Source organism: Orbicella franksi, chromosome 7 (genome assembly GCF_964199315.1).
Source record: "Orbicella franksi chromosome 7, jaOrbFran1.1, whole genome shotgun sequence".
NCBI classification, from domain to species: Eukaryota; Metazoa; Cnidaria; class Anthozoa; order Scleractinia; family Merulinidae; genus Orbicella; species Orbicella franksi.
The window spans coordinates 26,229,798-26,242,484 of NC_138151.1; the positions used below are offsets into that span (position 1 = coordinate 26,229,798).

Below are 12,687 nucleotides of genomic sequence, written 5' to 3' on the forward strand. Positions count from 1 at the left end.
TGGGTATGTTTTTAAGTAAAAGCTATTTCTTTCATCATTATCGATAAGACCATCAACAAAAGCCCTTCAAAACAGGACAACTGTGTCAGCCGCAACGATCATAAGTAGGGTATCGAATTTTTGGTCCGGTCATAAAAAGGGGAGAGAAAATCGCAGATTTTGATCATAAATAGGGTGGGGGTTTTGAGAAGCGGACTGCACACCCCCCACCACATTTTTCTGAGAGTACTCCCCCAAGAACAAAGCCAGTTAATGACAGTTTAAAGGACCTGAACCAGGGATCACCAGATTCAAATCCAGGTCCCTGAACCACTCGATCATACGCACCATTTAGCTTGCCATGTCTTATATTGGAAAACTTGTCTATGTGCAATATGGGCTTGAGTGGCAGCAATTCTGCAATACGAAATATTTACTACATGGACCCTTCTAGGGGTAGTCTACCACTCAAGAGATAGTTTCGTTGATTTCAGTTGAATGTGGATAAGAATATACAAAGGGTTAAGAAGTATAAAAGAAGCAAAACAATTTTAAGTGTGTTTATTTTATTATTGTGATTTTAAAATATTCTAGTAAATTTTCTGTTTTAACTTTTTTCGTCTTTGCAGTTTTTCTCCTATTTCTAAGTTTTCTGTTCCTTTGTACTTGCTTCAGTCTCAAAACCTTTTCTACCTCCTAGGTCAGCCTGTTCCCCAGTCTCCTTCTCAATTTTTCGGAGCCGTTTCATCAACACTCCTTCGAGAGATTTTAAGATTTTTTTCTTCCAAGGAATGTTTTCCATCTCAAATCTCTGCCTAGTCTCGATAACTTTTTTGGCAAGCTGCTGAAGCGAAGTGTATTGTTTTTTCGGGGGAAGGGATGTTAGGAAGCTACAGTTTTTATCGTTTGTTCTTTCAGACTTGATGGCAGTCGAAGCTTCAGTCTTCTTGCGATTTCCATTCTGGCAAGAAGTATTTTTCTCTACCTTAGGCACTATCTTATTTACCTTTGAAATTTCGGGGTTCGCGTTCGATTTCTGGCCCGACGGTGAGTTACGCGAAGCTTTGGAGCTACCATTTGATTGTTGGTATTCCTGTGCAGTACCTAGAGGTTTGAAACTTGTATTTGAATGGCGTTGGTTTCTCTGTGTATTACGCGAAACGTCTGATTGCTGACTGCTGTTCGAACTAGTATTAGGCTGTTGGGTTGCCTGTGCATTAAGTGAAACACGGAAGCTTGAATTGGATTGCTGGTTTGTCTGAGCATGTAAGTTTCCATTGAACTGTTCGCTTTCCTTACGTTTTCGTGAAATATGCAGTGAAGCATTATATTGTTGCGAGAGCTGTGCCTTCCTTGAAGTATTGTATTGCTGGTTTCCCTTTTCGTTGTGTGAACCATGTAAGCTGGCGTCAGAATGTTGCCTTATTTGTGCAGTGGGCGAAACGAGACTGGAGTGTTGGTTTGCCTGTGGATTGGATACGATGGTAACAGTGCTATGAGATTGCTGGTTTGCCTGTGCGTTGCGTGAAGCGTAGAAAGTTGCGTTCGATTGTTGACTTGTTTGTGCAACAGGTGAAACGCGAAGGCTTGCACATGACGCTTGGTTACCTTGTGCATCAAGGGTAGCATCAATTTTTTTGCCTCCCTGTGACACATGGACGCTCGAATGATGGTTGGCCTGTGGTGAAACCAGGACGGTTGTATCAGATCGTTGGTACACAGGCTCATCATGAGTGGAAGAAACACTTCTCTCTGTTTTTATTTTAACGTTTGAAATTTGACTTTGAATTGGTGAGGTGTTTTTCCCTGCTGGAGAATTTCGAGAAGTTCTGATTATCATGCGCTGCATGCTCTGAATAGGATCACTTGATTTCTGTGTGCTCTGTGGACATCCTTTCTGATCTAAAACGCAGTAGCACCGCTGGCCGGAAGCTGCGGCACCACATACTTTCTTGTGTTGTTGATCGTCTGCTAAAGAAGACCGCTGAGTTGTTTGAGTATTGCATCTCTGCTCATTTGCCAGAAGTGATATCGAGGCTGATACTTTGTGATAAGACTGCTGACCAGAAGTATGAACTTCACGTTTTGCCTCCATAGAAACCTCCACTTCAGTATGTTTCTGCTGACTAGATACTAGATCATCAAGCTCGATTTCAGTCAGACGTTCTCCTCTGTTGATACTTGGCATGTTGTCGCTGATTAACTTTCCCCCTTTGAAACGCCAGAGATAACTTGCCTTTGTTTCTTGGCCGTGCACGGCGTCTTTTTCCCGCGATTCTGGACGGACGCCGTTTTCCACTGGATGCCGATAACGCTGCCCAGATTCATTGTATGATTTGACGGAAATATTGCTGCGTAAAACGTTGTTTGATGGCGACAAGGGTGAATTAACCGAAGGCAAAGACTGATTTTGACTTGGTTTGGAAATCGTTTGTGGGAAATGCTGAAGAAGGCTTGCGAGTGAAATGTTCGTCGTGGTCGTTTCCTCTTCTTGTTTGAGGACGTTTCTCTGTGGAGTATCTCCGTAAGTTTCGCATTGATTCCTTGGAACGTTTTCGTGCACATGCTGTGTCAGGAAAATATCATTAGCTTTGACTTGATCATCAGACTTGCGTTTAACATTACACATGTCAGAGCTCAAAGCCAGCGCTGCATGACGCTGACTAGTTGACGTCTGTGCGTGGATGTTACCAGGTCTTACGTTGGTGTCGTGTTGATTATGATAAACTGCAGATGCAGGGTAGGAGTCGGGGCGATTTGCTCCCCTTCCTGAATTTTGTGAAACAGTATAAATCTTTTCTTGAACATGTATCGGGATATCCTTGTTTGTTCCGCTTCTAATGGGTCCCTGGACGATACCATTGTGCTGTGAGTTTGGGGTAACTCGAGATGGATTCACAGAGGACCGAGGAATCCCTTGATGTATGCTACGAGCACTATGCAAAGGACTGTTTCCTTGAGGACACGAAGCTGGCCTCGATCGCTGAAGATTTGGAGAACTTTGATTGTTCCGATAACAAACCTCTGGGTTTTGTTGAAAATTTGTTCTAGAATCATAGTCTACGCGATTCGACTTGGAGTTCTGAGCATTTGAAATTGTTTGTACAGTGCTACCTCGAACTGCGTTCGTTCTTGGGCTTTTTTGCAACTGACACCAAATTTCATAGAGTTTCCGCAGCTCGTAAAAATTCACTCCTTCAAACGTTTGTTGTCTAGGATCCACATTTCCTTGAGAGTAGGCCAGCCACTCTTGCATCAGGTTCTGTTTTAAAACACGTTTGACCTGTTCAACGTTTCCTTGGAACTTGGAAAGCAGGTGATAGAGCACATAACGTTCGAAGGTAACTTCCTCCGAAGAGCTCTTAGTCATATTACCAAAAGCAGATTGGTTGGTTTCCTGATAACGAGGATGACCTTGAGCAATAGTTTGCTGATTTTGCGCTCTAACAGATCTTGTTTGCGAATGGCCCTTTCCTCTTTCCTCTACTGATGCACCACTGTAGGAAGGCTTATTCTGATTGGCTTTAGCTCGAGAAATAAAAGCTTTGTTTTTCGCCCATTCGTCTTCATCCTGTGAGCCTCGTGATACAGAATGCACTGCCACGATTTTCGGCATTGCCATGTGGTCAAATGCGTAACCTCCGCATGTCGAATTGTCTGGGCTCTCTATTTGTCTTGGTACAGGCTCTGCAGAAAACAATTTCTGTTTTACAATTGAAGAAGGCGACACAGGTTTAGCTTTAAGCGACTCTGTTCTCTGAAATTGGTCACCAGGAGTCCTCGCATTTCTCGACACGTTCCCTGGAAAAGTCGCTGCACTATGTTTACATCCCCCGTTATTCCTTAATGTTCTCCAGTCTATTGCAGGATCGGGAGTGTTGTCTTTTGTATAATGCTTTTGGAGGCTTCCCCAGCGGATTTCCCGTTCATGCTTGTACACTGCTGGTTGTTTTAACAGGGGTGGGGGAGGTCCTAGTGGCTTCAATGAATTTCCAAGGGTTCGAGTCTTTTCAAACATTTCCTCCCTAGCACTACTTGTCTCGTTTCTCCTTCGCACGGGATTTTGCTCGGCAAAAGCACAATAGTCCTCTAGTCGGGAGCACTTAGGATCTGCTGACCTAATAGTCGCGTGACTATGCTCCAAGGATCGCTTAGTGGGGCGATGGAGAAGCGGAGGAGGTTCGTGAGAAGTCACGTGACCTTGGGCTTCCCCACCGTGGTCTCCGTGTTTTTTCTCTTGCAAACTGTTTTTCTCGAATACTTGCCTGAATGATGATAATGTACCGTTTTCGTTGAGGTATTGCTCCAGCAAGCTGTGTAATGTTTTTGAACAGGCAATCCATGAGTTGGGTCCATTCCGTTGATTGTCCATGTGATAAGAAGCTTCGTTTGTGCCAGGAGTGGTTGGCGGCAACGCTTTGACATCTAAAAAAAGGAACGTTAGAGATGTTACGTTTCCACGAAGTTGATAGGTAGTTACCACAATAGCTAGTAATACATCTTAGCCTGCAGTTTAGTAGTTTTGTGTGTAGAAATATGTGCTAACGAGTCACGGTAACACGTGAACACCACATTACCAAATTTACAAAATGCTACTAAACAGTAAGATTATGAGCTTGAGATTTCTATCGCGTGATATATAGTTGTTGACGAGGGCGCAGCCCGAGTCAGCTATCACACATAGAAATGGATAGCGAATAATCTAATTGTTTTAGTGTAAATCTACTAGTCGTTCAAAACTTTATCTACATCCTCTTTACAGACACCTCGAAGACGCAAAGAAGCGGCCGCAAGTTCGTCAACAAGCACACACTGCTAGGCTACTTACTATCTACAACAGAACAGAGAGTGAGTAACCTAGCCAATCATCGAATGACATTCGTGATAGAACGCTAGTAGATTTATACTGATATGTGTTATGGCCCCTAAAAGGCTTGATCCTAAACTTATATTTCTTAGATGGCCGACTAGCCAGGTTACGCATGCAGATTTCAGGTTTTACCCCTCTCTTTCCTTCACAGAGGCTCCCTAGCGGGGTGAGCGAAGGGCGGAAAAAGGAGAAGGCTGCGCGTGGGGGACCCCAGCCTCCGAAATGTCAAAGTAACACGAAAGAGGCCTCTGAAAGGGAGAGAGATGTTACCCTCGAGACAGAGATATCTCTGAATCTGACCAGAAACATTCTATATTGATGATGTAGCCTTGCAAAACTCCGTACGTTGTCTCTAAATGGTTGTCGCTATACTGCAACGTTTTGCGACCAATTTGCCACACACTAAAAGGATGACTGTAGACCATCGTCCTCGCTATAAAATGTCGGACTCGAAGCTAGACCTCTCTCGAGCGAAGAATGAGTCAAGTTTTTTTCTAATTACTTCAATCCGTTCAGTGTAAACAGTGTAAATAGTGTAAATAGTGTCACAATGATGCGGCAGCTTGCTTCCCTACTAAGGCGATTTTGAAATGTCACCAGCATCAACCCACAAGCTTACAGGCTGTTCTCTGTTGTCAAGCACTAGGACTGAAGAACAGCTTAGTTTACCAATAATGATTGTGCTTTCTTAACACAATACAGTCTTCAAAAACAAGATTATCCACCTCTAGTCCCCTTAAAAGCTATTCAGATATTTTCGTTGAACAGAGAACCCTTAATCGTGCATTTCACTGTGATAAGAAATCAACAACAACAAATTAAATAAACAGATGTAGTACTGTTCTTACTTTGCTTTTTAAACCTCTCCATCGCAAATTGGTCGCTAATATTGTAGTTAACGGAGTTTGAAAATATAAATCTAGCTTTCAGCGCGACAAAATTAAGCAATCATTGATGACAAGTAAGATGTGTGTTTCAAAGCCGTCTAAATAGTCAAAACAAAAAAGGGCAGGCACCAAATAGAATCCTTACCCTCGTTTCCATTTCTCATTTTGTCACCAGGCCCCCTGTAGCCACCATTTGTTTGTAAGCGGTCGATCGTCTGATCTCTCAATAGGGAACTGGTACCCAAAAGATCTGCTGCCTCCCTCGAGTGGTTAAAAAACTCGGCGAACTCCTTGTAATTCATACTTTTGAATTTTTGAGAGCGACTCGTTGGCACTGCAATAGAAACAAATTCAACATTGAAACAGTCATTAATTAATGTTGCCCCTAAAAAATACATCTTAACCCCACGGCGATCCAAACAATGATTTTACAAAAATTCATGTATTAGAACGGATCCCGTTCAGCGCCCCATCCACACACGCCTACCATTCAATCTAATATTTCATGTGATAGTAAAACTACTGATTATGATAAGTATAGCAGTCACCGACCAATGCTGTTAAGATCAGTGCGTGACAGTTTTGTCAAAAAAGTTTTATCGTCCCCCATATAAGACTTGCAACCGCTAATTCCAACGTCCAACGTCATTTTCCACTTGTACCAAATCGAACAATAGCTCAGTCAAACAATAGCTTCGTTGGGTTAATTGAATTAGAATTATTTGGTACATGTCACCATATGCAAAAAAATCAATGTGTACAAAATGAAACTACTAATTAAGAGTAAAAAAAAACAATTTTGACATTAGGTACAACATGATTCTTAATCTTCTTTTGATTATTAGAGTTGCCCTGGAGAAATAAAATTTTGTTCGCAGGCTGTACGCGTTGTTTCCATGCACTGTTACTCTATTTGTATGACAGGTGTAGCAGGTAACTGGTTTGAATTTAATAAGAAAAGATACGTTGCGACGTTAACGAACGTATAAAAGGAAATTCATTCGCGACAAAAGTCCCTTCAATGACACAAAACACATACCAAATAGAAACGTCATCAGTGAGAACAGATACTTCAATATAGGTCGAAAATCTATCCAGTTAAAGTGTTTGGAGAGGCACAGATCAAATATATAGTTCAAATCGATACTTCTTAGCGCTGTCAATAATATATCACACGTGATTTCAATCAGTTACCGAAATAAGAGCATTTGTTGCAACTTTGTTTGGAAGTATCCTTAAGGAATACCAACTTTAAATGAAACTATCAACGAGAGCATTCTCCAGGTTAAGCCAGTTTGTTTAATACATGAAGATATCAAACTAATTAAGCGATTACTATCGCACTGTATCTTGACAAGATGTGTAAATAAATTTTACGAAAGCCTATTAATTTGTCAGTGTGTCTCTCCGTTAACATACAATAAAAAAATATAGGTTGATTCAAAATATTGCTATTTCTTTATTTCCCTTTGTACACAATTTAATAAACGCTTTCGAGTCCCCAAGCTTGTTGTGTAAAATAATGACTGCGCGGCTCACCTCTAAAAGTTGTCAGCGGGAGTTTTGATCATCTGAACATTCGAAAGTATACAAATTGTCCACTGATACAGCCAATATTAGTTAAAATGGCATTTCCAGATAATACACACCTGTGGGCGAATCAAAACAGAAAAATCAGATAAAATTCACCATATTTTATGAAGTGTGCTTGACCATCAGTTAGTGCCTTTCGAAAACGAATTTGTAAGGTATGAAGCTTTTTAACCAGTGGAACTGATGTCATCAATCACACACACGTGCCCTGCTGGTATTAGCAAATCAGAATTGCACACGGGTGAGCAATGCACTGTGTTGGCTTCCTGAGCCCGCGCCACGTGTGCCAGTGACCTGCTAATGATGCCATTTTTACAAACTTCAAATATGGCAGCTGATTTGCTGAGGGTACAGACCATAAAATCACCTGCTAAATGTGTCCAAAAAAAAGCAAGACTTCTTAAAACAGGGATAAGCTGCGAGCAAAGAAACATAAAGAGCCTGTATGTAGATATTCTTCGGTATTCTTCTAACATGGTAAATAGATTTTAACACAAAAACGGCAAGGATAGGTTTTTCATGATTTCGTGATCGATTTGAAAAGTGAATTTGTTTACCCTTCATTGGGAGGGGTCGTGGCAGATTGATTGATGCACATCTGCTCTTTGACTTAATCCTCGCTTAAAACCAGACATCGATCGATGTTCTTTTATTTTGTGTGAATATTTAAAATAAAAATGAACTATTAAACTATCACTGTAAAATGCAGCCAATGAAACTCGTATTTGGTATTTAAGCTGTGAGATAATAGCGATATTAACATCTTTAGTGCCACTGGTAACGTCGTCTTATTATTGCTGCAGAATTCCAAGTTCGCTGTTTTATTATATTATCAATTTATATTTGCGTTTTCATAACGTAAACGATGAAAAGAAACTGGTTGATAAACAGATTTATCCCTGGAAGAAATATTTGTGTTCCGGCGATGTGTACAGATTTTAAAGTCTGAGAATTAAACTTTCTGTCCTGTAAACGATGAACAATGAGGACTGTAGGCGAGGGCGATTAGTACAAGTTTATGAATTAGAAATATTACGAGAAACATACCTGTGATAACTTGCATGAATGTTTCAGTCAGATTCTGAGACTTTTCTAACCTTCACAGATGTGATCAGTGTTTTTAATACGGTGGTAACGAAATTCATCTGGCATTTATAGTGTTGACAAAAACTGTGAATTCACTAGCTGGCGACAACCAATAAATTAAAGATAGGAAACCCGTCTAACAACTGGTGTGGAAACAAAAGGAAACTCAAGAACCGGCACATGTTTAACCAGCTGATTGTCAAAGGCTAACGTTACATGCTGAATTAGCGGGGGCCGGTTTAGTTTTACTGACACCCACAGGTAGCAAGGGTGAAATCAATGATGAATTTTATCCCTGGACTTAAGAATGGGTTTCAGAAGCGTTTTCAGGAAGTTTTTAGAGGCAGGTTTAAAATCTGTTCGCTCTAAACTCAGTAAGAATATCGCTTCGGTTAAAAGACTAGTCACTGTGTAAGGCTATGATAATATGATGTATCGTAATTTATTCTGTGATGTTAAAAGGCATTTAAATTTACATTTCGTGCAAAAATCAATGTCAAATTGACGACTACGCTAATAGTCGTGTTCGACGGACTTTTGACGTAAAAGTCGACACAGTAAAGTAATGAATATTAGTTTTTCGTGGCATAGAACACATAATTTTTCTGAATAAAACACACAACATTTTTACTCTTTCAATTGCATTGTATTAGTAGTAACGCCATTCTAAATAGCTCGTTACGTGATCCAATCAGAATGCGACATAAATTTGCTTTTAATTATAGAGCGGTTTCCTGATTATTATCGTCAAACTAAAGCTTATCGCACTAAATACAAATAACGTAATGAAGCAACTAGACCTCGAACCAAATATGTCAGCTACGGCGGGTGGCAAGCGCGGGAAAACACTGGTGGTTAACGCGGGAAAACGAGTGTAACCAAATAAACGTTGCTTGGCTCCCCTGTTGGTTGGTTGGTTGGTTGAAAACACACTACAACGAGTTAACAAAACGAACGAACAATACCTAAAACAAGATTACTGAGCTAATTCGTTGCAGCAGGCTGCAAGAGTTTTAAAAAAAGGCACAAGAACTTTCACTTTAAAAAAACACTCGAATTGCGGCTGAAAGGCAAAGAAAGAATTATTTTCAACAGTCAAAGAAAACTAGGCGACCTTTACTATTGTTTTGTTAAAATGCTGCTGAGGCTCGATCAGAAAGATAAGTTCATGTAATTAGCAGCTCTCTTACGACCCACAACATTTTAAAAATCACAGTCGTGACTGGATCAACAGACAATGCACTCTTTCCATTTCTTTATGGGTTACAACTAGTCACACAACCAGCATCCTTGTCTTTTTTCAACAAATAAACTACCGGCTCAGAATTTGAATCAAATTCACCACCTGTCATATTTTAATCATTCGACATTACATTTCGCAATGTTTATTTCAAGAAAGTATTTAAGCAATGAGATGAAGTTCGAAAGAAAATGCTCGGCTTACAACCTCGGCAAGGAAAAATGAAGTCGCTTTGAACGAAGTGATGAAGGAAATCATCAAAGCTTAGTCTAAGAAAGTTAAATCGAGAGATCGGAGTTACACGTGATTTCTTTAACTCTCGTGGGCTATCCTGAACACGCTGCGGGGCAAACGGGGAATGCGCGAGAATTCATATGATCCACCTTTTGAATGAGGGAAAGCTCTCGTCCAATCTCAAAATCATTGAAGAGATTCAATCAAGTTCTGCGAAAATGCAGGAAAACGCACAGGAATTAGGACAAAGGACCTTCAGTTTAGACTCGTCTTCTCTCATACACTTACCGGTTCATTCGTTTAGAGGAGTCATATCGTCATTTGCTATGAGATCATTAATAGCTTATACTTTTGAGAGGAAATTTTCAAAATATGTAATACTCCAGACAAGAGTGATGATAACAATATTTCCCGGCGAAGCTATCCTATAATAATCTGGTGTTAGAATGAACTTTTGTGTTCCCATTATTCCGCAGTAATGATGAATGTCTGTCTTCTCTTTACCGTTTTTACCCGCAGGTGGGTTATAAAAATTGTATAGCCTCACTTTTCTGAGGATGACTGAGAAACACAACCGGCCTGTCCATTTATGACTTACATTAAATTCTTTCTTTTGCACTTTATTTAGTTGTTCTCGTGGTTTAAAATCGCTTTGTTTTGTTTTACATTCCTTTTTATCCAGTTTCTTTCATTTTTTGCACGATTAAATCATTTTGATACAGATCGAAGAGGCGAAGTTTTGACCGCGCTTGTACCGTACCGTCTGAGTTTCATCACACGAGGTGGAGCCGGGGAGAAGGAGGGGTGGGGGGAGCGAATGGCTGTGTATCACAAAATGAGGAACTTCAGCAATTGGTGATGGGTGCGTTCGATCCTCATTGCTTACTACAACTAGGAAGTGTTCCCACGTGTGTCTGGTCTGATCGGAAGCTGTGCCATTTGATCAATTATTAACGTTCCATTGCCCTGTTCATGTTGCCTCAGGGTGTCTAAATTATTATGCAAATTTCCTCTTCAACACCACGAGTGTACCAGTGTGGCCCGGGAGGGGTACTTCCAGAAAAGTTGGGTGGGGGTGTGCGGGGCCACTTTCCAAAACCATTACCCTATTTATGACCAAAATCTGCGTTTTTGCTACCCTATTTATGACCTGTCCAAAAATTCGATAGCCTATTTATGACCGTTGCGGCTGACACAGTTGCCCGAAACATAAGTTATGAAGGGCTTTTGTTGACGGTTTTATCGATGAAGATGAAAAGATAGCTTCTTCTAAGCAAAATACCCAATTCAAGACTAGAGGGCTAAAACCATACCCTATTTATAACCAAAATGGCCAAGATCGATACCCTATTTATGACCAAAACGGCTGAAAAACCATACCCTTTGAGGCCGCACATACCTATATAGCCCATATAATGGAGTATACCTCCCCCCCCCCCCCACTTCCCCGGGCAGTGTTAGTCATCAACGCCAAATGTAATGACAACACTAGTTGTAAGTCAGCAGTAAATGTAATGAAAATAAAGCTATCAGTTAATATGTAACTCACTTTGAATATAATGAAATATACTGACGGCAATCCGCCATTAAATAACCTTTACTTGAGGTTACCCGAACCCTTGGAAGGGTTATTGAACATTCATGGAGACGATGGCTCCTTGAAATCAACCGAATACTTCCGAAGGTTACCGACGATAACCAAAGACAACCGAAGATCCCCTGACGTATTCGACAGATCGGTTTGTTTCCATATACATGCACGGCCTCAAACATTTCTAAATAAAGTTGAAACTCAAACTGCATGGCCACAAGGTTCACAAGGATTGTTCTTGGAGCTGTCTTAATCGTTACGCACAGTATGTTCAAAGAAATGCTTGTGTTGTGTTCTTGGGATTGACAAAGATTAATTACTCTCGAAGTGCTTTTCTCTGCGCAGGAGAATAAATAGGCACCAAGGAATTGTTTGAGCAAACTCTTCATGCTACAGAAACCGGAGTTCAAAGTCTCTTGAATGACCTTAAACGTTTTGCTTCACTATCACCAACACCGATTACAATCTGTAACATAGCAGCTTACTAACCAATCAGGCCACGAGTTGAGCTAATAAAGTACACAAACAAAATATTTCCAGATTTATTATATAACTGAGATAATTACTTCATTGTGATTGGCTGAGAGTAGGTTAATTTTTAATTTGCACTGCAGTGCGCATTAACGCGCGCTCTTTCAGAACTTTCTCAGTCATATAATAAAGGAGCAATCGTATGAAAAATCGAGCAATCAAGGATTTGCACTACTCGTGATATTTGGAAATTCTTTCAAATCAGTTGCACTCGCCTAAAGGCGAATGCAATTTTGAGAGAATTTTCAAATATCTCTCGTGGTGTAAATCCTTCATTGCACTCGCATTCATACGATTTCCTGTACTAATCAATCTTCCAACACCAAAGGAACGAATTCCTGGTTGTTTATTGTTATTATTATTCTTGTTTTATGTATTTGAAATGTTGGGGCGTATTTCAGTCTTTTGTTAAGCCTGGTTTTTACTAGCGACGCAAGCACAAGCGCAAGCACAAACGCATGCAATAGGGATGATTCAAGTGAAAACGAAATTCGACGCAAACACAAGCACAAGCAAAATCATCCGAACCTTTAGTCATTTTAGAAAACTGTTTAGGCGAGCAGTCATCTGGATCTAGTGTTTTCATTGGCCAAACATAACCACGTGTGGTAAATATCCTTATGCTTGTGTTGTGCCTGAGCAGTATTTCGTTTTCACTTGTTGCAGCGCAAACACA

The 12,687-nt window shown here is 40.5% G+C and overlaps 1 protein-coding gene across 2 annotated transcripts; it reads right to left on the reverse strand.

The window, feature by feature from the left end:
• Positions 1-544: 544 nt before the first annotated feature.
• Positions 545-7,582, reverse strand: LOC145493220 (uncharacterized). 2 transcript variants are annotated; one of them, XM_081472638.1, is made up of 3 exons: positions 7,276-7,582; positions 5,882-6,070; positions 545-4,404 (listed from the first exon to the last, which is right to left on the reverse strand). In XM_081472638.1, exons 2-3 carry the CDS (start codon positions 6,036-6,038, stop codon positions 623-625), a joined length of 3,939 nt encoding a protein of 1,312 aa, XP_081328764.1. In that variant the 5' UTR covers positions 6,039-6,070; positions 7,276-7,582; the 3' UTR covers positions 545-622. The 2 variants fall into 2 exon arrangements, with proteins under 2 accessions (XP_081328764.1, XP_081328763.1); XM_081472637.1 differs by lacking the exon at positions 7,276-7,582 and having other exon boundaries at positions 5,882-6,513.
• Between the last annotated feature and the right edge of the window lie 5,105 nt (positions 7,583-12,687).